General features: G+C 39.0%; 1 protein-coding gene across 9 annotated transcripts in view; it reads left to right on the top strand.

Moving 5' to 3' along the window:
• Positions 1–27,539, top strand: part of DENND5B (DENN domain containing 5B) — a 210,526-nt gene that overhangs the window by 86,764 nt on the left and 96,223 nt on the right. For 7 of the 9 annotated variants that reach the window (XM_036864675.1, XM_036864676.1, XM_036864674.1 and 4 more), the window contains 3 exons: positions 10,791–10,856; positions 13,725–13,834; positions 22,321–22,987. In XM_036864675.1, coding sequence (XP_036720570.1) covers positions 10,791–10,856; positions 13,725–13,834; positions 22,321–22,987 — 843 coding nt within the window. The remainder of the gene's footprint in view (positions 1–10,790; positions 10,857–13,724; positions 13,835–22,320; positions 22,988–27,539) is intronic. The other 2 variants (XM_036864677.1, XM_036864682.1) reach the window with 1 other exon arrangement.

The raw sequence follows: 27,539 nt of genomic DNA, 5'->3' as shown, positions 1-27,539 counted from the left end.
GTAACGTATTGTTTAGCCTCCATGTGTTTGTGTTTTTTACGTTTTTTCCCCTGTAATTGATTTCTAATCTCATAGCGTTGTGGTCAGAAAAGATGCTTGATATGATTTCAGTTTTCTTAAATTTGCTGAGGCTTGATTTGTGACCCAAGATGTGATCCATCCTGAAGAATGTTCCGTGCGCACTTGAGAAGGAAGTGTAATCTGCTGTTTTTGGATGGAATGTCCTTTAAATATCAATTAAATCTATCTGGTCTCTTGTGTCATTTAAAGCTTCTGTTTGCTTATTTATTTTCATTTTGGATGATCTGTCCATTGGTGTAAGTGAGGTGTTAAAGTCCCCCACTATTACTGTGTTACTGTCGATTTCCTCTTTTACAGCTGTTAGCCTTATGTATTGAGGTGCTCCTATGTTGGGTGCATATATATTTATAATTTTTATATCTTCTTCTTGGATTGATCCCTTGATCATTATGTAGTGTCCTTCCTTGTCTCTTGTAACATTCTTTATTTTAAAGTCTATTTTATCTGATATGAGTATTGCTACTCCAGCTTTCGATTTCCATTTGCATGGAATATCTTTTTCCATCCCCTCACTTTCAGTCTGTATGTGTCCCTAGGTCTGAAGTGGGTCTCTTGTAGACAGCATATATATGGGTCTTGTTTTTGTATCCATCCAGTAAACCTATGTTTTTGCTTGGAGCATTTAATCCATTCACGTTTAAGGTAATTATCGATATGTATGTTCCTATGACCATTTTCTTAATTGTTTTGGGTTTGTTTTTGTAGGTCCTTTTCTTCTCTTGTGTTTCCCACTTAGAGAAGTTCCTTTAGCATTTGTTGTAGAGCTGGTTTGGTGGTGCTGAATTCTCTTAGCTTTTGCTTGTCTGTAAAGCTTTTGATTTCTCCATCGAATCTGAATGAGATCCTTGCCGGGTAGAGTAATCTTGGCTGTAGGTTCTTCCCTTTCATCACTTTAAGTCTATCATGCCACTCCCTTCTGGCTTGTAGAGTTTCTGCTGAGAAATCAGCTGTTAACCTTATGGGAGTCCTTGTATGTTATTTGTCGTTTTTCCCTTGCTGCTTTCAATAATTTTTCTTTGTCCCTAATTTTTGCCACTTTGATTACTATGTGTCTCGGCGTGTTTCTCCTTGGGTTTATCCTGTATGGGACTCTCTGTGCTTCCTGGACTTGGGTGGCTCTTTCCTTTCCCATGTTAGGGAAGTTTTCGACTATAATCTCTTCAAATATTTTCTTGGGTCCTTTCTCTCTCTCTTCTCCTTCTGGGACCCCTATAATGCGAATGTTGTTGCATTTAATGTTGTCCCAGAGGTCTCTTAGGCTGTCTTCATTTCTTTTCATTCTTTTTTCTTTATTCTGTTCCGCAGCAGTGAATTCCACCATTCTGTCTTCCAGGTCACTTATCCGTTCTTCTGCCTCAGTTATTCTGCTATTGATTCCTTCTAGTGTAGTTTTCATTTCAGTTATTGTATTGGTCATCTCTGTTTGTTTGTTCTTTAATTCTTTTAGGTCTTTGTTAAACATTTCTTGCATCTTCTCGATCTTTGCCTCCATTGTTTTTCCGAGGTCCTGGATCATCTTCACTATCATTATTCTGAATTCTTTTTCTGGAAGGTTGCGTATCTCTGCTTCATTTCGTTGTTTTTCTGGGGTTTTATCTTGTTCCTTCATCTGGTACATAGCCCTCTGCCTTTTCATCTTGTCTATCTTTCTGTGAATGTGATTTTTGTTCCACAGGCTGCAGGATTGTAGTTCTTCTTGCTTCTGCTGTCTGTCCTCTGGTGGATGAGGCTATCTAAGAGGCTTGTGCAGGTTTCCTGATGGTAGGGACTGGTGGTGGGTAGAGCTGGGGTTGCTCTGGTGGGCAGAGCTTGGTAAAACTTTAATCCGCTTGACTGCTGATGGGTGGGGCTGGGTTCCCTCCCTGTTGGTTGTTTGGCCTGAGGCAACCCAACACTGGAGCCTACCTGGGCTCTTTGGTGGGGCTAATGGCAGACTCTGGGTGGACTCACGCCAAGGAGTACTTCCCATAACTTCTGCTGCCAGTGTCCCCGTCCCCACGGTGAGACACAGCCACCCCCCGCCTCCGCAGGAGACCCTCTAACAGTAGCAGGTACGTCTGGTTCAGTCTCCCCTGGGTTCACTGCTCCTTCCCCTGGGTCCCGATGCACACACTACTTTGTGTGTGCCCTCCAAGAGTGGAGTCTCTGTTTCCCCCAGTCTTGTCAACGTCCTGCAATCAAATCCCACTAGCCTTCAAAGTCTGATTCTCTAGGAATTCCTCCTCCCGTTGCCGGACCCCCAGGTTGGGAAGCCTGACATGGGGCTCAGAACCTTCACTCCAGTGGGTGGACTTCTGTGGTATAATTTTTCTCCAGTCTGTGAGTCACCCACCCAGCAGTTATGGGATTTGATTTTGCTGTGATTGCGCCCCTCCTCCCATCTCATTGTGGCTTCTCCTTTGTCTTTGGATGTGGGGTATCTTTTTTGGTGAGTTCCAGTGTCTTCCTATCGATGATTGTCCAGCAGCTAGTTGTGATTCTGGTGTTCTCACAAGAGGGAGTGAAAGCACATCCTTCTACTCCGCCATCTTGGTTCAGGCTCCCAGTCGAGCCCCAAACTTTAGACACCAAAGCTTAGTGGAGCTTCCTGGTTGATGAACACATTGTTGAGGGGGTGAGGTGGTGTGTAACACACCCTGATTCCACAAGGAGAGAGCATGAAAATTCTGCAGTCCTTCCCAGACCTCACCCTGTGTGTATCTTCATTTGTCTGGTCCTTCTGATTTGTATCCCTTGTAATAAAACTATAATCATAAGTATAACACTTTCCTGAGTTCTGTGAGGTATAAATTGTCAAACTAGAGGGGTTTGTGGGAACTTCCAAATGTATTCCCAGTCTGTGAGAAGTGCAGATGGCCTGTAGAATCTCTGAAATCAGGGCAGTCTTATTGGGAACCATGCCCTCTAGTGGATAATGCCTGCACTAACTCCAGGTGGTTAGGGACAGAATTAAATTGGGGTACCTCCAGCTGAGTTTGAAACAGAATATCTGTATTGTGTACTCCTTTGGTTCCCAGTGAATAAACTTCAGTAATTGAAGTGTATTTATATTTAATGTTAACTAAATAAAGTATGGCTCTTTAAATTTGATGTAATCAAGGAGGAAATATATTATGAGTCTCTTAGAAATTCACAGCTTACTGATGGATGTTGATGTACTTTTATTAAGATCTTAATCAAAATAAACTTTTAGGATTACCAGAATTCAGGTTTCTTTATTGATGAACATTTTTCAGTAGTGTCTATGAATTTTCAGAGATCCCTCCAGCTTCTTTTGCTTGATTCCCTTTGTGACCAGCAGCCCACACCTGCAAGATCGCCAACTGGATTTTAGAGGTTGTAGATTTAGAAAGGCTAATAGGCCCATCGTGAGTTAGAACCTGTGGTCTTGATTAGTAGCTTAGTGGTGGGTATATGGCTTCTTCTATGAAAGGTAGAGAGCATCCATAGAAAATGGGCAAATTTTATCCCATATTTGAAGAACTATACTCATCATGCATTTGAGCACAGTAACAGGCAATGTAGAGCATTACCAAGGAAAAGAAGGTGCAGTATAGTCAGGGATTGGCATTATAATCAGAAGGTCAAAACTAACACAAATTAAAATTCAAGCTAATCCAGAAATATAAAAATAGCTAACTGTTGTAATAACAACCCTAGACTATCAGTGGCTCAGAACAATAGAAGCTTATTTCTCATTCATTGTTTAGTCTAATGTAGGCCAAGATGGGAAGGGGCTCTGTTTTGCAGAGGCATTCAGTGAGCCAGGTTTCTTCCATGTGTGGCCTTCCCGTCTTTAAGGCCCCATTTCCATTTGCATTTAGCTGATGAGTAGCAGAAGAAAGACAGGTTGTGTGCCTCAAGCTGGAGGTGACACCCATCACTTCTGCTCGCATTTCATTGGTAAGAAATAGTCTTTTGGTCCCCACCCAGATGCAAGGATATTGGGAAGGAGAGGAGAACATGGATGTTGGTGAGCACCTGCTGTCTGTCATAAATCCAGGATCTGTAATAGCTGTTCACTGGTGCTAAGATAATTGGCATGGCTTATTCAAGTGAGAATGGTTTGGGACTGTTTCAAGGAGTGCCAGAGGGAGAAAAGATAAAGTGGAGAGAATGCAGTCCCTCGTGGATTCCGTGTCCTGTATAAATGTTATCAAACTCAGGTTTGGCTGCTTGATGCTTGAAAGCCAATACTTGAGAGACAAGTGCTGGTAGGAATGGAAAGTTTGCTTTATTCAGGAGGCCAGCAACCTGGGGAGAAAGCGGACTCATGTCTGAAAACCAACTCCAAAGACTCTGCTCTACCATGAAATTTTTAAAGGGAGAATTATTTGAGGAGGGCGTCAGAGTCTTTGTTCTCTTCCACTGTGTGCAGACTTTCTTCTGATTGGTTGGTGGTAAGGTAACAGGGCAGTGTTCCAGGACTCTTGTGCTCAGCCTGAAGTTACCATCCTCCACCTGGGTGGGGGCCTTAGTTCCTGCAGAAGAACTCAAAGGTATTTTGTTAAGTGTATTCCTTGTGATGGAACCAGGACCCTGCCCCGTGGCTGCACTGCTCTTTCTTGACTGCTCCTCCTTTGTTTCTGCATTCTCTCCCTTCCCTGATAAGCAACTGTTTGAATCTGCCCTTTGGGATTCAGGGAAGGTCAAGGAAGCTGAATGAAGCCTATTTCCTGCAAACAAGAAATGGGTGACATGGAAAGGATTTGTACCTGGGAGGGCTTCAGAGGGTCCTGTTCTGTTTCATAAAGGCTTACAAGGATAAAGTAGGTAAGCTGTATGCTGGGGATAGGAAGTGTGGTTGCCTGGGGAGTACACCCTGTATCAGCCATAATGTAGTATGGAATGGGCAAACCAGCTCTCTGTGTAGAATTAGGAAGGCAAGATAGGAGAGCGAGAGATCCTCAGAGGACTGGAGTGTCCTGACCAGACCTAGAGCATCAGTCACTGTGCCTGGCATAGTGTAGGCACACTGGAAATGTTGCTTGAATGAGTTAACATCCTCCTGTCTTTAACAAAACAAAACCTGAAACCCTTCCCTCAACCCCACATTCTCCTCCAATATCATCCCTTTATCATCTTTCCAGCAGAACTCCTCAGAAGAGTTGATTATGCTCTCTGCCTCGACTTCCTCTCTTTGCAGTCTTTCTTGGAACAACACCAGACAGGTTTTCACCCCCACACCACACAGAAATCTCTTTGTCAAGGTCACAGTGACTTCCTGTTGTCAGCACCGTCCTTGTTAAAACATTTTCTTTAACTTGGCTTCCATGATGCTTCTGGTTTTCTCTTACCTTACTGACTGCTTTTTTTCATTTACCTTTTTGCCAGTTCCTCATCCTCTTCCCAGCCTCTCAGTGTTGCTTGAGTCCCCCTAGGTCTGACCCCAGGCTTCCTCTCTTCATCTACAGTCATTTCCTAAGTGATCTTACCCAGCCCTGTGATGTTAAATACCGTCCTTTTTATGTTTCTAACTTTTCCCCTGAATTTAAATTCGTATATCTAAATGCTTATTCAAAAACTTCTCTTGGATATCTAATAGGCATCTCAGAGTTAACGTATCCAAAACTGAATTCTTCATTCCAGCTCCCTGACAGCCCTCCTCCCCACAGTAAAATCCCCGTCTTCTCCATTGTCCCTTGTTTCAGTAAATAGCTACCCTATTCATCCAGGTGCTTAGACCAAAACCCATGGTATCGTGATATCCTTCTTGACTATTCGTTTCTCTCACATCTAATCCATCAGCAAATCATATATAATATATAATATTTTATGCCTTCAGAATGTATTTAGAATCTTATCACTTCTCACCACCCTAGCACTCTCTCTCTAATCCGTACTGCCATCATCTCTTGCCTGGACTGTTGCAGAAGCTCCTGATTTCTTTGCATCTACCCTTGACCACTACAGTCTGTTCTCTCAGCTGCCAGGGTGATCTTTTTAAAACAAAGTCACTTCTCTGTTTAAGACACTCCAGTTACTTCCCATGATACTTAGTATAAAATCAAAAGTCCGCACCACAGCCTACAGGGTCCTGTTTTATCTGGCTCCTGGCTATCTCTCTGACTTCATTTTCCACCACCTCACTCAGATGCATCGGTGTCCTGGTCTTGCTGCATCTCACCTGGGACAAGCTCACTTGTACCACAGGGACTGTGCACTTGCTATTTCCCTTGCCTGAAATACGCTTTCCTGAGATGACGTCTTACATAGAATTAAGAGCACAGACTCTGGAGTCAGACTGCTTAGGTTTGAATTTCCTCGTTATCTGACCTGAGCAAGTTATTTAACCTTTTTGTGCCTCAGTTTCTACATCTGTAAAATGAGAACCATAATGGGACCTACTTCATAGAGTAATTATGATGATGAAATGGGTTAATATATGTAGAGCACTTAGAATAACACCTGCCTATAGTAAGCTCTGTGTGTTAACTATGTGATGGCTACTACTTCATCAGGTCTCTGCGTATACGTCGCCTGCTCAGAGATGTCTAAATGGTTGTAGAATTATCAGAATGAATAGTGAATATGCAGCCTCCTGGGGATGTGCTTCGAAGGGGACAGCTTACTGTGGTGTAGAGATAGCACATGTGCAGGAGATGTCTTTTTGTGAATGTCACAGGAGTGCCCCTTTATTTTAGTTGCCACCATGAAGGTGCCCACCCCTCCTCACCCACCCCCCTTTCTCTTTCCCTGGTCAGTCTCTTGTAGGACCCACTGCTGCCTAGTATTCCCTCTCCCAACTCCCGCTCATACTAATTCAGGCTGGCTCTTTGGAGATAGACATTTGGAGACCTGTAGTGTTAGACATGGGAAGGAGAAGAGTTACCTCACCACCATATCATCCCTTTTTCTTTGCCTCAGCATGGACTTCTTAGGCAGCATCCATAGTATCTCCATTTCCTCCTCTCACCTTTATCAAAATACTGAGGAAAAATTACTCACTGTGAGTATTCTGTCCGTGTGTGTGTATGTGTTTGTGTGTGTGTGTGTGTGTGTGTGTGTGTTTTAACTTTACCTTTAGAGAGAAAAGGAACACAGTGAAAAAGGGACAGGGCAGAAGAGATTACCTGTTTCAACTTCCCTTCTGTTTTCATTATTCCTATCAGCAAACTTTCTTTAACGCGTCTAGACTTCAGTGATATCCTTCAGGGACAGGAGCATAGGGAAGTATTGGGAGACTTGGCCTTGTTTTGTGGAGAAATACCCTGTTCAGAAATAGACTGTGGTGGAAATGGACAACAAGGGAGGGAACTCACTGGGGCCCTAGGAGTGGGAAGGTTCAGAGAGGAGATGAGTGAAGAAATATGTAACAGGGTATCTCAGCCTGAGAAATAGCTCCAAGGTTCACAGATCTCCCTCTACTTGCAACCTCATGCACAGACTATAGAAATCCTCACCAGTGACTTGGAGCTGGGGGCAGGGTCCCTTACTCTTAGTTCCAATTGAGAGGAAGCATAGAGCTACCAAAAGGCCAGATCTTGTGCTCCCAGCCACAGGGAGAAGAGGTGTATTTTTGGTATTCTAACATCATCTACAAAGTAAGAAGAGGATTAGATTCTTTGTAATATGACATATTTCAGAAACTTTATGAGAGTTAAGAAATTTTTAGAGCTCAGTCCTTCTAGACCTGCCCGTATACATTCTAGTATGTTAAGTAAAAATATTTGTTACATTTCTTTTATAGTTATACATTATCTTTTTAAATATATGTGCTGTAAAGTAGACTTTGAAATCCAAATTGGGTCTAATGGTGATTCACATTATAGCTTTGCATGAAGCAGATGCACTTATTTCACTGGAAATTCTCTGAATTATTTAGGCCATAGTTAATTGGAGTTTGGTAATCTGGAGGCAGTAATAAAATAATTGAATCTCAAATCTGTTAAAATTATTTTTGCTTATGTACCATTCTCCATATAACTGGCCAGAGTAAAATGATCTGGAATAGCTTTCATATTTTTTCTTTTTGTCCAGTAAAACCAGAAACAAAGGCTATATGAAGTAATTGGTAAATATAATGGCAGTGATACTCTGAACACAGCCAAGAGTTTACACCTTAAACAGGGCAGGATAGGCTTTAAATAAGAGCTAGGCAGAATTATCAGACCATTGAATGGATTCGTTTCCCTACTTTGTGTCTCATTTCTGTAAGAGGGATATTCAGCATCATTTGTAAAATTCACGATTGCTTTTCTAAATGGGGAGATATTTGTGTCACTTGGAGTAAGTAATCTAATACTACCCTACTCTGCTACTACTCTAATTAGTAGTTGTTACTCCTGTGACCCAGAAAGAGGAAACGCCTGTAGTGTATATTCAGTGAGTGAGGTCTGCTTCTCCACTTCTTTCATGTTAGTCCCAGTTGTAACAATATTGCCTCCCAGGAGTATGCAGTAACCTGGAGGAGTGGAGGAGTGCACTGACTTGTGTGCCCACTGGGGCACCCTCAACCAAGGGCTTTGCACACTGGGTGTATTTTTGTGGCTGTTCAGAGGTCTATTTTGGGTCATCTATCCCTGATGATAGATGGATGTCAGTTCACAGTTCTGGCTGTCCCTAAAGATCCAAATAACTTCCGTCGTGATTTCAGGGTGCCCTTAGCCATTTATAATGAATCAGTTCCTTTATTCCTTCAGTTCAGGAGTTCCATAGGTAGCTTTCCCAGCCCTGTTTTTGTTGTTTTGTGGAGGGAGAGCATAGAAAATTTCTGCAAACCTTGTTTGGGATCTAGAACCCTCACAATATCTGTGAATAGATAAATAGCATCCAAAAGTAGAAGCTTAGCCTGTGCTACTCTCTTGGGATCATTCAGACCTTTGAGATGTGGATAGGAAGGTTCCCCGGCTATTCGGACCCTACAGTGATCATTATTTGGCTCTTTAAAGGAAAGACTCTGACATCTCTAAGACATACAGAAGTTTACACACCCTTCAAAGCTTCTAAGTTACAGAGCTCTAGTGTGAATTTTTTAATAGCCTGTGTCCTCATTGTAGTAAACTTTTCCCCAAGAGTTGATACTTCTTAGTTAACAGTACATAAGAGGATAGTTGACTAACGGAATCTCTGTACCGAGCAAACTTGAGCTTGTGTTTGCATAGCTTATTTCTCTTAACTGTTACCCTATACCAAAATAACGAGAGTTGCCATTTTGCTAGAAGTTCATACTGTGGGGCCTAGGCTCATCTTTGGTGAAGACAGTGCTATAGGTATTAAGATGAACACAACTGTTTGTTATATTTATGAGACTTGGAGGAGCACAGACAAGCTTCTGATTAAAATAGTGAGCAAACAGCAGTGACAGAAAATAATTTATCAGCTGCTTATGCCAGCAAATTAATGGAAAGATATTAAAGAAAAGAGTGCCTAAATGAAGCAGTGGAAAAATAGATAAGAATGTAAACAGATTACAACACTTAATCTTCTTAAATTAGTAATATATTTCAAAGTATAAATTATTCTGTGAGAAATCAGAATGGTGTCCAAAACTAGTTTCTTACTACAATATGAATCCACAGTCATTTGGAACAAAATGCCACACTTGATGTGTTTTATTACTTTTAATCATTTGGAGGGATTAACAGCAAGATATCTGTGTTAGCCTTTACAAAAGGTAGACTACTTATAAGATTGGATATAATATATGTTTTTGCCCTTACATTAAATATTGGAATGTAATTTTTAAAAACAGACTTGATTTTTAGAAGTTTTAGATTTACAGAAAAATTGAGAAGATAATAAGAGAGTTCCCATATACACCCCACCACACCTCCCTCCATGCACAGTTTTCCCTGTCATTAACATCCTAGGGTAGTAGGATGCTTGTGTTGCAATTAATGAATCAATGTGATACATTATTGTTAACTGAAGTCTATACTCCATTCAGATTTCCTTTTGTTTACTTAATGTCCTTTTGCTGTTGGAGGAACCCATCCAGGATACCACATTACATTCAGTTGTCTTGTCTCCTTAGGCTCCTCTCGGCTATGACAGTTTCTCAGACCTTACTTGTTTTTGATGACCTTGACAGTTTTGACAAGTATTCATCAGGTATATTGTAGGTTGCTCCTCTTGAAATTTGTATTATGTTTCTCTACTGATTAGACTGGCGTTATAGGATCATGTAGTAGGACTATGTTTAGCCTTGTAAGAAACTGCAAACTGTCTTTCCTAAGTGGCTCTACCTTTTTGCATTACCACCACCAATTTACGAGAGTTCTGTCTCTTTGCGTACTTGTCAGCATTTGGTATAGTCAGTTTTTTGGACTTCAGCCATTCTGATAGGTTTGCAGAAATTGGGATGCAATTTCCATAGTTGGTCATTTAGTCCATTTGGTCTTGCTACCATATTTTATTATATCTGACTATAGAAACATTAGCTTTCTCCTGATATTTCTCTTTAAATTAGCATTAAGAAAAGTGTGTACTTTTTCCCATAAGAATAACTGTTACAGATGTTTCAATAGCATTTCGCTTATTACATTAAAATACAATTACCTATTCTCTTTCCTTTCTTATTACTAATAGCTTATAAGCTACGTACTATTAGTGTTAAGCTATGTTCCGTTGATGTTAATGTCTCATGTTTAATTGCTTTTGTTTAATTTTTTAATTCTCATTTTCCATTCTTCACAGTCATTTTTGCTTTTTTGTTTGTTTGTGTTTCTTTGTTCATAAAGCTTTTTTGTTTCTGTTACATTATGTAGTTTTGTACCAATGGCTAGAAGCAGATCGTCATGGCAAGAGCCAAGATGCTGCAAATACGACTTCAGGTAAAAATAAAAATAAAAGTTGAGGTGTTAGAAATTATTATTTTAATTCATCCCAAGCCCATCAAATTGCTTCTTTATTCAGTTTTGCTTAGGCAAAAAAAAAGATATTATTTTGTATTTCTGTTCTCTCATTTGCATCTTAATTTTTGTAAAGACCTCATTTGCTTCAAGCCTTGAAGAAATTATTTATTCATTAGTGTTTAAGCTCTCTTGGCAGATATGTCCTATTTTCTTAGGAGGAAAGTCTTAATTGTAGCTTAAGGTCAGTAGGAGGTTACTTGGCAATATTACTTGAAATTAAGTCCACTTGTAGTTTTCGTGGGGGATATTAATATTTGCACAAATTTATAATCCTTGTTTATTTCAGGATAATGTTTAAAAGGTGGATTTTAAGTTAAGTAAAGCATACTTATTTAATTTCCATTTCCTGGGAATCCAAATTCTTAGACTGATTCATTTTTCCTGCTAAGTCCTAGCAATAAATTCTATGTTAGAGGTTTATGGGTTCAAAGTGCAAAGGTGTTAGGTTGTTGCTCTGTCTCACACCTCCAAAAGGCATCTCCAAGATTCTCTTCTTTGACTGGTACTAGTAGGAGTAGCTGCATTTACTCACTTCTGAATCCTTAACAGTGTTATCAGAATTATCACTCAGATTTTCTCCAAATTTTCTTCAAAATAATATTTGCCAAGACAGCTGTGTATATAGCAATGATCTTCCCCCCTTTTAAAGCAGTCTCATAAGAAGTGATGGTGGTGGTGGTGGTTCTGTTTTTCTTTTGTTAGATTTGTATTTCTGTTTCGTGGGTTTTTGTTTTTGTGAAATTCTTTTTCCCTGGAGGTGGTTTTCCTTCTCTCTCTTCTGGTTGATTCATTGTGCCTCAAGAGGGTGTGGTGTTCCTTCCTTAACAGGACAATTATATTGAAAATGGCAGTGTCATGACTTTTCTGATTTATTTCCCGACCCATTAGTAACTTGATATATGAATGAAGATAATGTTACTATTTTAACCAAACTGAGGCAGGAATTCATTAAAAGGTAAGTGTTGCAAGGAGTTACATCCTGCATTATATGCTGTTTCTTCTGCTCCTGCAGTATTTCCTATTTTATTTACATTTGTGAATGATAAAATAAGCATTTTTGGTATTTGAGGGTGGGCAAAGGAGAGGGTTTCTTGATGGCTGGGTATTATCTGAGGATATCCCGTTGCTGTGTCACTAGCACAGTCAGCAGCATAAACCTTAGAATCAGGAGAGAATTTTTGTTTTTCTTTTTCTCCGACTTGAAGTGAAAAGTAACCTTTCTTTTTTTAATGAAGAAGTAAATAATCTAAAACTTCTTAGCGTTTGCATGAGAATCTAGTACCAGCTTAAAGATACCATTTACCCTTTTTGAAATCAACCATGAGCCCTGACTCCTTTCTTCAGATGTAGTGACCCATGGATGGTTTCACATTTTCCATTGACTTTCCCATACCCTAGAGGCATGGTGCAGAAATTGATAAACTTTCCTTAGGGATGCCTTTGACAGCTTCTCTTCTAGAAGTGAAAGCTCTCTATCTCTTAGAAGATGGAAATATGAGGTAGAAAGACATAGAGATGAAGTGCTTGCCCAAATAAGTAAGAGGAATCCAAAGGAAAATGATCATTAGCCAAGGGCTTAAATTAGAAGTAAAAGGTTAGTTGCTTCAGTAAATCTATTTAAATTATGTGCCTTTATTCAAAAACGCTCCTGTGTATTTTATATTGCAGTCTCCAACAAGATTTTACAGTGTGACTTTTCCCTCCTGTGATCTGATAAGTTTTGCACTGAAAGGTGTTTTAGTATACGTCTTTTATATTTTTACCAGAGATGGAAACTGAGTCTAACTAGGTGTCCAAACATGACTCGTGAATTGCTTTATGATATTTTTATTTGTACAAATACTGGTAGGTGGCATTTATCTTTTGATACATCAGCTTGTGTTTTGTACTTACTTAGAACTTAACAAGTAGAAAGAACACAGGAGACAGAATGGTATTGCTCCCAAGGTCTTCTAATTCCTTAATCTCAACTTTTTGACACTGAGAATTTAAGATCCATCCATATTAAAATATTTTGTGAAAGTAAGGCATTTGGAGGTAACAGGTCTCATGGGAGTTAATTTGGTCAAGGACATAAAGAACTGAGCTAACAGTTATTACTGAATTTTCTTATATATAATAATCAAAGGATAGCCTTTTACCTTTCCAGAATTTTAACAGGTGATGAAATTGGCTTAGAATAGCTTGTTTCTTTTCAGAGGTTAGTGTGCTTAATGTGTTCTGTCTGCTAAACCAGACAACTCAGTAATGATGTTTCTGATTCTGTTAATAATGTTACTTGTAAAAGCATGGAGATGCAGTCAAATTTACCAGAGATTTTTGTGGGAACTCAAGCAAAGTTGCCTCCTTTGGGCACTGCAGCATTCAGTCTATCCATGTACAAAATTTCAGGATCTTAAGAAGTATAATTAGCTTAATTTGAGATGTTTCTTTAGTGAGTTAAATGTTTCCAAATAGATTTTTTTTTTTTTTTTGGTCACCACATGTTGAAATGAGGACAGTAATTAGGTTACAGCAAGGATTATTTTAGCATGTCTTGATTTTTAGTATCAGTTGTGTAGCCAAGATTTTAAAATTCAGATTCTGAACTTTTAAATGCAGATCTCCTATTAACAGTTCCTTTTCAGTTGTCCATTGAAAAATTTACAACTGAGACTATTAGAGGTAGAAATTGAATCAGATTTCAACATTATCAGTCAGTATATATATATACAAAATAAAAATAAAACTATGACATGCTTCTGAAAAAATTCTAGATATTAACTAATTACTAATTATCTGTTGTAGGTGAAAATTTTGACCAGAGTCCTTTGAGAAGAACATTCAAATCCAAAGTTCTGGCCCACTATCCTCAGAATATAGAATGGAACCCTTTCGATCAAGATGCAGTAAACATGGTATGTGTTTGGTTTTTGTTTTTGTTTTTTCTCTTCAGCCTTCTTTTTATTTTAAGATGACAGTAGTGACTATATTTTGAATGTCTACATTATTTCATTTAATTTAACCCTTTAAATAAAAAATTCTTTAAGATATATTATCCTCATTTTACAGATGTAGAAAATGAAGCTCAGAGAGGTTAAGTAACTTGCCTAAGGTCCCCATAGCTAATAAGTGTATATAACAGACCCTCAAAGCCCATTTTCTTTTCTGGCTATTAAGCTGTGTGGTGAATTTGTATTAATTAATACATAGACACTTTGGTAACAGTGATATCATTTTCTTGGCCTGAAGTGGAGCCTGATGGAAGGAGCATGATTACAGTTTTCATATTTCAAGGAATGTTGTATGATGGGTCTGTAATTTATCATATTCACAAAGTAAGGTAGGAAAGGAACTTCAATGCATCATTTAGACATTAGTAGGAATTTGTTTATAAGGAATTTAAATTAATGTAATGAGTTACCAGTGGTGATTGTAAGTCCCTTTAGAGGTTCTTAAAAATACAGTAGGTCATAATTTTCAGGTCGTTTAGGAAGGGTCCTTCTTAGAAGACTGGATAATATTTTGTTCCTCCATGATCTCTGTGATTATAAAAATCAGGGGCCCCCAAAATGAGTAAATCAGAGATCAGGCACGATAGGCACAGAAGTGATTAAAGGTGGACAGGGATTTCCCTGGCGGTCCAGTGGTTAAGACTTCACACTTCCACTGCAGGGGGCATGGGTTCCATCCCTGGTCGGGGAACTAAGATCCCACACGCCATGCGGCGTGGCCAAAAAAGAAAAAAAGAAAGGTGGAGTGAGACACATAGTTGTGGTTCTTTTTGAGTATTTTAAAGGTGGAGCCAAAAGACCCCATTATGATGTGATACTGTAAGGGAAGAAAATTAATATTTAGTAGTAGATGCCCACTGGATACCTCATGTATGTTACTTTCATGTACATGCTTACATGTACCCAGTGAGGATTCTTATTCATATTTTACAGAGGTTCAGTTTACTTGCCCAGAGTTATACAGGGAGTCTCAGAGGTTAAATCCAGATCATTTTTACTCTCTAGCTCACTTTTTTCCCAGCTGCATGCTGCCTCCCCCAAAGAAAAGCTATGTAACTTGGTTTTGACATGCCCCAAAATGATATGGGTCACATTGGATCCTTTGTGGTATTTCTCTATCACAGTAGACCCATTCCAGTCTGGACTTACTCCAAGGATGGAATAGCATGGTACTTTTTCTAAGGACAGATGCCTAAGGCACTTGGCAGTTCAACTTTGATTCTTTACAGAGCACAGTGTACTTATTTCTCTTAACTGTTACCCTATACCAAAATAATGAGAGTTGCCTTTTTGCTGGAAGTTCATACTGTGGGGCCTAACCTCATCTTTGGTGAAGACAGTGCTATAGGTATTAAGAGGAACACAACTGTTAGTTATATTTATGAGACTTGGAGGAGCACAGACAAGCTTCTGATTAAAATAGTGAGCAAACAGCAGTGACAAAAAATAATTTATCAGCTGCTTATGCCAGCAAATTAATGGAAAGATATTAAAGAAAAGAGTGCCTAAATGAAGCAGTGGAAAAATGGATAAGAATGTAAACAGATTACAACACTTAATCTTCTTAAATTAGTAATATATTTCAAAGTATAAATTATTCTGTCAGAAATCAGAATGGTGTCCAAAACCAGTTTCTTTCTACAATATGAATCCACAGTCATTTGGAACAAAATGCCACACTTGATGTGTTTTATTACTTTTAATCATTTGGATGGATTAACAGCAAGATATCTGTGTTAGCCTTTACCTCTATCTGCATAACATTCATCTTTAAAGCAATTATCAGCTACCTTGACCTGTCTTTGATATTTTCTTTACTCCTTCTCTCTGAGTTATTTTACATAAGCAGAAAACATTTCCCTCTGAAGAATAGACACGTAGGCTTGTGTTTCGATGCTTAAGCACCATACAACATTTTGTTTATTGCTGCAAATCTAAAGGGATTTGCTGGTACTCCTTGAAAAATCTCTGAAAAGCATCCCATTAAACTAGTCTGCATTTGGGTCATAGATTTACTTCCCTGAATTTCCTCTTTGATTTATTAGTAAGTACATTTGTATGAAGCTATAATTTATTCCCACCTAAAGGTATAAAGCTTTGTTCTTGCCTTTAGCAAAACCCCACTCCAATAAATTATCACCTTCTGTAATATCACTCATTCTGCTAACAAAGTGGAGCTTTGGATAAGGGTCATTAATTTCATACAAATTAAGTACCCCAAAGCAATGAAACTTGTTAAATAAAAAAAATGCCATGTATATGAGTGCAGTACATATATAACAGAAAATAGATATGTGACATTTGAAATTGCTTCTGAATTAATTGCTTTTATGTCTCTTTTGGTTGTGGATTCACAGATTTTTGTGGGGAAAAAAATGGAAGTATCATAAAACAGAGAGAACAAAACAAGTCATATACCCACCACCCAGAACTAACAGATGTCAACATTTGACAGATTTGCTTCAGAGTCATACCTTTCCTCTTAAATGAAACAAAACATTGCAAATGGAGCTGAAGTTCCCCTGCCTCCATTTCAGATCTCTTTAAGGAAATCTGCATATTGGCATCCATGACTGTCTATGTAATGTTCTAATAGATGGAGCTTATCCTTAAGAATGTAGAGAACCTAGGAATTGTTAGGAAGAAAATATGGTTAATACCTTTTTAAGCAAGTTTTGTGAAATATAAAGATTCTTTTTTGTATATATGTCCTAAATGAAACATCTGATATATGATATTTCAGGTAACTAAAGAGTAATAGCTATTATATAGCTCTTTATAATCTGTAAAGCTCTAAGTTTACAATTTACTATTTACTTTGATCACAAAGAGGGGTGGAGTGGAATGATGAGCGAAGAGTAAAGGGTAAAGGGTTGGCTGGAAAAAACCTATTTAGACATCCATCTTGGAAAATGCAAGGAAAAAGAGCACTATATACTTTTGACAGACTCAGGAAGTACTTGAATTTGAAATGGATAACCCTTAGTTACATTAATAGATCTGACATTGGAATGAAAGTAAGCCCTCATTTTGACCCAGCTTTAAGTTCATGCCTCACAATAAAATCATAGGAATGGAGGCTTTAATCCAGCCATTACGGGGGGAGCCCACTTGTTTTCTTAACATCACAGCTAGAATATTTCACCGGCATGTCAAACTCAGCATGCCCAAAACTGAATTCACAGTCTTCCTGCCAATCTTGGTCAGTGAATGGTACAACCATCTACCTAGGTGCCTAAGCCAAAAATCTAGCATCATGCTTGAAAGTTCCCACTTTCTCACCCTCTCCCATATGCAATCAGATATCATCTACTTCTCTCTGCTTCTACCTGGATTCCTGCAATAGCTGTCTAACTGGCCTCCTGCTCCTGTCCTTTCTGTTCTTCACACTACAGCTTCTGCTTCTGCTTTCACCTCTCTTTGGAAGGCTCTTCCACTTCTCCTTCCCCTAGTGAATTCTTCGTATTGACCCTTCAGATTTCATTGTAAACATGATTTCCTCAGAGAAACCATCTCTAACCACCACCTTCCATCACCCTTCCAGCATTCAGCCACGTCCCCTTAGGCTCTCTTGGCACCTTGTACCTTTTTATAGCACTGTTACAGTTGCAATTAATTAATTATGTAGCTGGTTGTCTACTCCCTGTCTCCTGCTATAAAGTAAGTACCATTAGGACAGGAACACTCTCTTTTATTCATTGCTACATCCCTAGCTTTGCACATAGTAGAGGTCCTAATCATTGAATAAATGAAGGTCTATATGCTTGCTTACAGTACTTCCATTCCCTGTCTTTGTTCAGGTGTCACCTCCACTGCAAAACCATCTCTTAAACAGGAATGGTTAGGTGCTCTGTCTTCTCTATTCCTATAATACTTTGAACACACTCTGTAGCAGTATTGATCACATTATTTTGTAACTGCTGGTTTATATGTCTCTTTCCTATTAGGCTAGAAGCTCCCAGAAGTAAGGGATTATTTTCATATTTGTCTTTTGAGTTATCAAGATCTAATGCAATACATGACATAAAATAAATGTTTATTAAATGAAGAAAGGAAAGAGAGAGGGAAAGAAGGAAGGAAGAAAGGAAGGGCAAACTGACTCATTGAGAGTTTTATTTGTATAGTAAGAGAGAAGGAATGGGATTAATAGAGGTATAGAAAATGGAAAAAAAAAATTGTTAAAATTCTAGCCACACTGCCTAAAAGAGTCCAGAGAGATAATAAGGACATTTGGTCACTCAAACCAGGAGAGGTACACAGCACTGTGAGCCCAATTTGGCTAGAGTAATTTGATGGCCAGCAATAATCTGGTCAGCAGTGACAACTCTAAATTTTTAGTTGTTGTGGGAGAGTGGGGTGGGGAGGGGATATTGTTGGTAAACAGCAATATCAGGGGATAAAATATGTTGTTGAATGCCATGGTGAGCAAATCTTGACTTACAATTTAGGATTATGAAAAATAAACTTGACAAATCATATGATTCTCACTTTTAAAAATGAAAAAGCAATAGCATTTTCCAATTTATGGTTCCCAGATTAGAAATGTAATTCTTAGTTTTGTTGATGTGTAGGAAGGGAATTTAATAATTCTTACATCTGTTATCTGTAGCATAGAAAGTCATTCTTCATTTTGAGCACAACTTTTGGCAAGCTTTTCCTGTAGATGTTTGAATGCATGCTGATGAAAACTACAAATCCTTAAGGGAATATTTGGCAGCTGTTCAAAAACAGTTTGAGCTGGAATTTTGTGGTTTATGATGTCAGGAAACCCTGTCAATTAAATTAAGTCTTTATGTTGACTTTGGAAGTCACTGTGTTTCTGTATTGCCTATTTGATGTAAAAAGAGAACTACAGATTGAATGAACAGATGAACTAAATCTGATCCTGTACCCCGAACTGTTGTTTTTGATTGTCTTCTTGTTCATTCATTTATTCATTCATTCAACAAATACTTCTGTGTGCCATGCACTATACTATGCAGGTTTGAGCTTAGCCTGGAGCAAGACTGATTCAGATCATCCTTCCTACGATCTTTATTGACTATAGTAAATGTGTCAGATGAGTTTTCATTCATAATCAGTAGAAGATCTCATTGACTTGTTATGGTGAAAGCAGCTTTAATTATGAAGGCCTCATTATGAAAATATTCTGCCATGGCCTTTTATTCCCAAGATTAGGAATAAGCAAAATTTCCCCCTAACAAATTAAGGTATTAATGTGTTTTACCTAAATCTATATCTTATTTTGCCCAAATGTACACAGTAATTTAATTTTTGTCAACATACATATATAATAATAATTAAGTAAAGCTACCGTGGCTCTTTCCAATTCTTATATTCAGTGATATGAAATGTAAAGACATTTTCACTGGGATACTTATGCTGAGCTTCACAATTTTTGCTTTTTTTTTTTTTCAATTTATTTTATTTATTTATTAATTTTTGGCTGTGTTGGGTCTTCGTTGCTGCATGCGGGCTTTCTCGAGTTGCGACGAGCGGGGGCCACTCTTCGTTGCGGTGCGCGGGCCTCTCACTGCAGTGGCCTCTCTCATTGTGGAGCACGGGCTCCAGGCACGTGGGCTTCAGTAGTTGCAGCACGTGGGCTCAGTAGTTGTGGCTCACGGGCTCTAGAGCACAGGCTCAGTAGTTGTGGCACACGAGCTTAGTTGCTCCGCGGCATGTGGGATCCTCCCGGATCAGGGATCGAACCCGTGTCCCCTGCATTGGCAGGCAGACTCTCAACCACTGCGCCACCAGGGAAGCCCCACAATTTTTGCTTTTTATCTTTATCAGTCACCATTTATTACGGCCCCAAATAGTGTATTGTTCCATGTGTGGTACTCTTGAATGGTTAAGGCTATTACCAGTCCTTGAGTAGTTTTCAATCTAGAGATGAAACAAAATTCGAGAAACTACTGTGTGTCAGTATACAATGTACATATGTATACTATGGTGCAAGATTTTAACTGCTTCATTCAACAAAGACTTTTTAGAGAAGAAGTGACATTTTAACGGCATTTATAGGATGAAAACACTATTTTTTATGGAAAGATAAAGGAAGGCCTCTTTAAGGTAGTATTTATATGGAGACTTACAGGAAGTAAGGGAGTGTTTTGGGTATATATAGCTCTATAACAACCATCCCAATGTTACTTAAGTGGCTTAAAACATAGGCTGGCAGGGGTTTTTTTTCCACAAAGGGCCAGATAGTAAATAGTTGAGCGTTGTGGGCCATGCAGTCTCTGTTGCAGTTATTCAGCTCTGCTGTTGTAGTGCAAAAGCAGCTGTAGACAGTGCTTAAATGGAGGCGCGTGATCGTGTTCCAATAAAATTTTATTTTCAAAAACAAGTGGCAGATTGGATTTGACCTCAGGGCTGTAGTCTCTTGATTTAAAACAACTAAATCCTCGTTTTGCTTACAGATCTGCAGTTTGAGTCGGGTTTGGCAGGGTAGCCCCTCTGCTCTACTGGATGTGAGTTAGGGTGGTTCCAGGCCGAGGACTGGGATTGTCTGAAGGCCCCCAGCAGAGTAGGTGAGCTAAAGAGCAGTGGAGGATGGAGACAGAGAAGTCGCCGGGGCCAAGTCACGCAGGGCCTCACAAGGGCCTTACAGTGTGGGGATTTCACCACCTCAGAAAATGAGAGACCATTGGAGGGTTTTGAATAGAGTGGCATGATCTAATGTATGTTTTTAAGGATCATGTTGGCTGCTAGATGGGGAGCAGGTTATGGGGGACGAGGGCAAAAGCAGGGAGACTGGTTAGCAGGCTATTAAATAGTCATCCAGGCCAGAGAAGAATATGGCTTAGATTAGAGTAGTAAGAGTAAAGATAGAAGTAATTTGTTTCTGAATATATTTTTGAAGCTAGAACTGATCATTTTTTTTGATGGATTGGGCAATGGGGTGAGAGAGAAAGAGAGGAGTCAAAGATGACTCCACGGCTCTGAGCGTTCCTGCTTCCTCCTTGGAGTCCTGCGAAAACCACTGCCCTTGCATGCTGGAAGGTTGATGAGCTAAGAGGCACATCTGTTTCTGTCCCTCTCCTGCTAACAACCCTTCCGAGACTTCCCAGCATCCTCCTGAGGCTCCTACCGTGACTCTCCAAGGCACTTCATGACCTAATGTCTCCTGCATTCGCTCTCCGCTCCCCCCACCTTGCATTCTGCTCCCCACCCACAGTGAGCAGGTTTCAGTTCCCCAAAACCTCACATTCTGTCTTCTGGGCTTTTGCACGTGCCCTCTCTGCCTTCTCTTCATCTCACTAACACCTATAGACACCTATACCTATCCTCAGGTCTCCGCTTGGGCTTCCTTCATTTTTTCCCCTGGTGGCTCCCTCTTTTCTCATTTATGTCCTCCTGCTGTGTTTTTTTCCTAGCAGCCTATATTTACCCTATCATAGCACTTCTAATACGTTATAATTCTTTAATCATCTGTCATCCTTACTGGAGTGGAAGCTTCAGAGGAGCAGGAACTGTGTCTTTCTCACCGTTGTCTCACCGTCACAGGGCCTAGCTCAGAAAGGCACTTAGTGTTTGTTCACAGTTTGGATGAAGGACATGTAACTCTTAAGTGAATTCATTTTTTTGGTAATGTGGGGATTTGGGAGAACTTCTAAATTTTACACCAGATCGATTATTAAATCTGAAAAAAAATGTCATAATGTATGGTAAAATTATTTCTATGCAGAAAGTATATTGTAATACAAAAGTAGAAAGGAATAATAGAAAAGTTAATAATGATCGTTATTTTAGGATAGTTGAATTACAAGTTCTGTTTTCCTTAGTGTATTTCAAATTTTCTGTAATTTGTTTAAAATGTTTTAAAGACTCGATTTTAATTTCTTGTGCTTTGTAAGTATCTTAAATGTAGCATCTTTAACTCCTCACGTAATTTTATTCCCAAGTTTGACTCAATCCTGGGTAGTTCCCAAGACCTGGGACATGGTCTCTGCTGGAAATAATCTAAAATGTCTTGTTTCTACCCTTCTGCTTCAGTAAATAAAAAATCATTTAATTTTCAAAGTTTATTTTCCTAAGGATAATATTGTTCAAAATAGCAAAAATGATACTGTCGTTTTTATTATTCTGTGTTTAACTTTTTTTCCATTTATCAAATGAGCCTTCACCTGTCTGTGTATTCCTCTGAAACATTATCAACATGACTCTAAAAATAGTCCTTAAATACTAAATATTTGTAAAGTGCCCTTGCATATTTTGTCTTCAAGTCACTGATGCAGCAAATGTTGTAGATAAAGAAACCGAGGCTCAGAGAAGTTACATGACTTAATGAAGGTCACAAGCTCAGATGGAGCTTCACAAACATTTTTTTCTGGTTTGAATTTGTTTGTGTACTGCCTTCTGATGCTTTTCTTCTCCTTCCTCCACAGTTGTGCATGCCTAAAGGGCTATCTTTCAGAACACAAACTGACAATAAAGACCCTCAGTTCCACTCATTTATAATTACCCGGGAAGATGGTTCTCGTACCTACGGTTTTGTTCTCACTTTTTATGAAGAAGTTACAAGTAAGCAAATCTGCACAGCAATGCAGACGCTCTACCAGATGCACAACGCAGAGCATTACAGCAGCTTGTACGCTTCATCCTCCTGCAGCATGGACTCACTGGCAAGCAGTATTGACGAGGGAGATACAACTTCCCTTTTGAAACTCCAGCGATACAACTCTTATGACATCAGCAGAGACACCCTGTATGTTTCAAAAAGTATATGTTTGATCACACCACTGCCTTTCATGCAGGCCTGCAAGAAATTCCTTATCCAGCTTTACAAGGCAGTTACCTCACAGCAGCCACCGCCCTTGCCGCTTGAGAGCTACATCCATAATATTCTCTATGAGGTGCCCCTTCCTCCTCCAGGGAGATCACTGAAATTTTATGGTGTTTATGAACCCGTCATCTGTCAGAGGCCGGGCCCCAGTGAACTTCCTCTCTCCGATTACCCGCTCCGAGAGGTCTTCGAGCTCCTGGGCCTGGAGAACTTGGTACAGGTGTTTACCTGTGTTCTTTTAGAGATGCAGATCCTTCTCTACTCACAAGGTAGGTCTGTCCTAGATTTTAAGTCTCCCAAAAGCAAGTACTTATGCTCTCAACTACTGGGGTATATTATTAGAAACAAATAATTAATGGTCCGAAGTCTCTTCTGTCTTGTGTAAAGGAGAGGGTTTTAGGTAGGACCAGAGGCTGAGAGGTTACTTCTCTTTTGGATGGCAGTGGCTGTAGAGAAGAAAAGGGAAGGAATATAAAAGCATTAACTTGGCTGACTTGAGTGTATTTGTTTTTTAATGGAAGTAGCCCTTTTTTCCCCTGATAATAACATAATCATCATAAAAGAAACATATTTCTTTTTATAATGAAAGTGAGAAATCCTCTTACTACCAGGAACATGTAGACTTCTCATTTTTTTACAGGTTAGTAAAGGTTCACATCAAGACTCAGCTGACATTGGAAAGGGATAAACGGAATCGTTGACTCTGCAGTTTCCTAAGGCGATCAACTTTGGATGGGTTGATTTCATGTAGTGAGAGAAAGGGGTATAGGCGTGTGGAACAGACACGATTCTCCTAGGTCTAATAATTCCACCAAAGTTATGTGGGGGTTTTTTGTTTTGTTTTTAATCCCAAAGGAAGTTATCTTTGTGATATTTTTCATTCAAAATTCTCCCAAAACATACTTAAGAAACTAGCAGAATTTGGGTTTTATTTTACCAGTGCATCTGTGATGACTAACTTTGAGCCTAGACTAGAGCACTGGTTCTAGTCTGAACATGAATTTGGAGAGGAAATAGAGATGCTGTGTTTTAATGGATAGTGAATTGAAGGAAAATATAAAATGGTACCTGTGCCTTGATGGGTCTTTTGAAAAATGTGGCACAAATATTGGGTTAGCATTTTGCTAACTTGTACTTAGGCTGACAGAATTGTAGTGCAGTCTCCTGACTGTTGCTGTCAAGCTTATTTTACCAGTTTCCTTTTTTTCTTTTCTATTTTAAATTATAAATGAGGCTGAGCCAAGTAGGCTATATTTGTACTTCCCCATCTTGTGTGTATGTTGACACTGTTTATGTGTTGACAGCCCTTCATGAGGTTGTATTTTCTTCAGTTTATCCTACATAATGTTCTCTGATAATGTGTTCCGGTGTCTCAATTTTTGTTGTCAGGAAGTTCTTCTCTAATGACTAATCTAAATTCTTTCCTGTCCTCGTGCTCTCACTTTCTTAGTGCTGGTCATTACCGGCAGATCACCCCTTTGTATCTGAAAGATTTAATGTTAAGTAATTCTTTCTTCCTTTCTATGTCTTCCTGTCTTGCTTTTTTCCCTGAAGGGGTTAGGGGCTGGAGAGTTGCTTGTTGGGGCAGGGGCTTGAAGCTTAATACCCTCAGGTATATTAGCTTATTAGTAAAAAGAATTTAAATCCTAGATTTTCAAGAGATCTTCCCAGTCATTTAGTTCCGTTTCCTAATGTTCTGCCTAGAGAAGCAATTTGGGGCAGAAAGAATATTGGTTTTTGAAGTGATAACAATCATGGGTTCAAATCTCTGTTCTGTCACTTACTATCTGTAACCTTGGACAAGTTACATAATCTTCCTGAGTGTCAGTCAGTTCATCTTTATGGGGATAACAGTTTTTTTCCTTCCTCTTTCACTGATTTATTGTGAGAAAGTAAGTAACCTGTGCTGACTAAATGATAGCCAATGTTGTTGTAATTATTATCAGTTTTATTAGTCCTACATAATCCTCTATAAAATTATGCACATCTTAAGTTGTGAGGATCTGACATATTATTACATTCAAAGTATAACTTTGTTAAATTAAATAGTCAAGGCATTTGTTTCAGGGTTGAGAACTTAATAAATGTTCTCTTATACTGAATGTCATGCTTTTTAAAGAAAAAAACCCTTCGTTATCACACTTCCTGTTTTAAATAGCACTTTATGTCTCTGTGCTTGTGGTCTTGAGCTCTCATCTTTCTGCTCAGCTTGATTAGCTTATCCCATTTAGTTTATGGAGTCTGTTGAAAAGTTATAGTTGATTAATATCTACATATTAATTTCAGTTTCAAATTAAGACTGAATATTTATGAGCATGTTTTTGTACTCAAATGAGTATTTTTTGGTAACTTGGTCTTTTATGCTGAACACAAGAGTGAATCTTGAGATTGTAGAACTCTCATACATATATTTTTAAAGTGTCATACAAAAAAAAGGCTCATAAAGTAATTTTCTAATCATTCACAGAAATCACTCTATATTAGGAATTGTACTATTAAAGTGCCTTGTACATTTTGGTCTTTTTGCCCCCTGCATTTAATCCTCTCAACAATGAGTTAGTCCTGCACATGCTTTTATGAAGGAGGAAATTGACGCTCAGGGAAGCTTAGTAACTTACCCAAGATCACACCGCTATTAGGTAACGTGGTGGAGCTGAGAATGGGCTTGGATCGGTCTTTATCCAGAACACTTACCCACATGTTAGCTGTATTGGACACTGCACTTATTAACCTTTCCTTATCTGTCTCAGTATTTATTTTTAAATTATAAACTCACCTCTGAGGGTCTTTTGTAAAGGTACCATGTTAAATAATTGTAGATTATCTGTGTAAATGCAAATTTTAACAATGACAAGTGTCTCTCCCATTAGAGAAAGAAAGTAATGAATTAAGAGTTGTTATGTTGATTTGTACTCTGGTGCCATTCTTCATTTCTCCTGACTGTGTTAAGAGGTTTTAGTAACATCTGATACTTCATTTCTTGTTCACTGATGCCATAAAATTTAAAAACATTACAAGTCTTGAACAATTACCATGAAAACCCAAAAAGAATAAAAGTAGATGGATTTCAGTGATGAAAATGTCCTTCTAGACTGATTTGAAATTCTTGTCCATAGCCCTTTTTTTTTCCTTTATTTTTTTAAAAATGCTGCCGCACACATTCCTGGGCCCTGTTTGTTTGTTTGTTTGTTGGCTGCATTGGTCTTAGTTGCGGCACGTGAGATCCTCGTTGCGGCACATGGACTCCCCTCTAGTTGCGGCACGTGGGCTTCTCTCTAGTTGTGGCAGGCGGGTTTTCTCTCTCTAGTTGTGGCGTGTGGGCTCCAGGGTGCGTAGGCTCTGTAGTTGTGGCACATGGGCTCTGTAGTTGGCAGCACGCGGGCTCTCTAGTTGAGACGCCCAGGCTCGGTAGTTGTGGTGTGCGGGCTCAGTTGCCCTGCGGCATGGATCGAACCTGAGTCCCCCTGCATTGGAAGGCAGATTCTTTACCACTATACCACCGGGGAAGTCCCCCACAGCCCATTTAAATCCATCCAGTCTGGGGACTTCTCCAGTGGCACAGTGGTTAAGAATCCACCTGCCAATGCAGGGGACACGCGTTCGAGCCCTGGCCCGGGAAAATCCCACATGCCGCGGAGCAACTAAGCCCATGTGCCACAACTACTGAAGCCCGTGTGCCTAGAGCCTGTGCTCCACAACAAGAGAGGCCATCGCAGTGAGAAGCCCACATACTGCAATGAAGAGTAGCCCTCGCTCGCCACAACTAGAGAAAGTCCACACAGCAACGAAGACCCAATGCAGCCAAAGAAAAATAAATTAATTAAAAAAAAATCTATCCAGTCTGTTATTTAGAGAGTGTGTACATCACAGTCACTTTGCAGTGGTAACTGGCTAGAAATTTTAAGCAGGGAATGAACCCAAGAGGTAAAGGCTCTTTTCTAGGACCCCAGATCTGAAAAGAGTACTTTTCTTCTGCAGCCTAGAAATACTTGGAGCAAGACAGTGGGAAGATTGGAGTCTGATCATCTTTTCAAAGGAATAGTGGAGAAATAAAAGGGGAATTTAAACACCAGGGTCTAACTTTTGATACCAGTAATTAAGATCTCAGGACCATTTTTGGATCTTGCTTATTACCTTCTTTGACTCTTCACAATGGAAATAAGCAGTTACCCACAGCCCACGCTGCACTGCCTGCCTGTGAGCCTTCACAGTACTCCTCTCGCTTCCCCTCCCTTTGTAAGTTGTACATGAATTAATCTTGTCAGAAAGTAGAAGCTGCTTGAAGTTTTCTTGAAGAAGGTGGGAGCCTTGTAAACACAAATTGCTGGTCATGCTCAACTAAACATTATAGCTTATTGATTATGGAGTTGATAAATCATAAAATCAAACTTGATATTTTGATGGCAGAAAGTGGGTTCCCATGACCTGTATCCAAAAAGCATTAGAATTTTAACAGCTTTGGCCAATATTATTATAATACTAGTTTTACTTTGTGATAAACAAAAATATTAAGACATTTTTCTTAGTAAGTTTTCATTATATATTCAAGAAACTAATCCTTGGTCAGTTATATGAGAAGCACATGTCTCCTTCCAGTTTGTGGCTGTTAATTTTCTTTTAGGGATCTTTTGATGAATTAAGATACTCTTAATCATAAATTCTCATTTACAAATCTTTCTTAGGACTTAACTTTCTGTTCTATTTAAGAAATCCTTCTCTATTCTGAGTTTTTAAAAATAGTCTACATTTTTTTCCTAAATGTTTTTAAGTTATATTTAACATCTCTAAGAAATTGGTTTTTGCTTATGTTGTGAGGAAGAG

Source organism: Balaenoptera musculus, chromosome 10 (genome assembly GCF_009873245.2).
Source record: "Balaenoptera musculus isolate JJ_BM4_2016_0621 chromosome 10, mBalMus1.pri.v3, whole genome shotgun sequence".
In the NCBI taxonomy this organism is placed as follows: Eukaryota; Metazoa; Chordata; class Mammalia; order Artiodactyla; family Balaenopteridae; genus Balaenoptera; species Balaenoptera musculus.
Note: the sequence above shows the minus strand (reverse complement) of the source record. Positions and strands in the feature narration are given on the sequence as shown.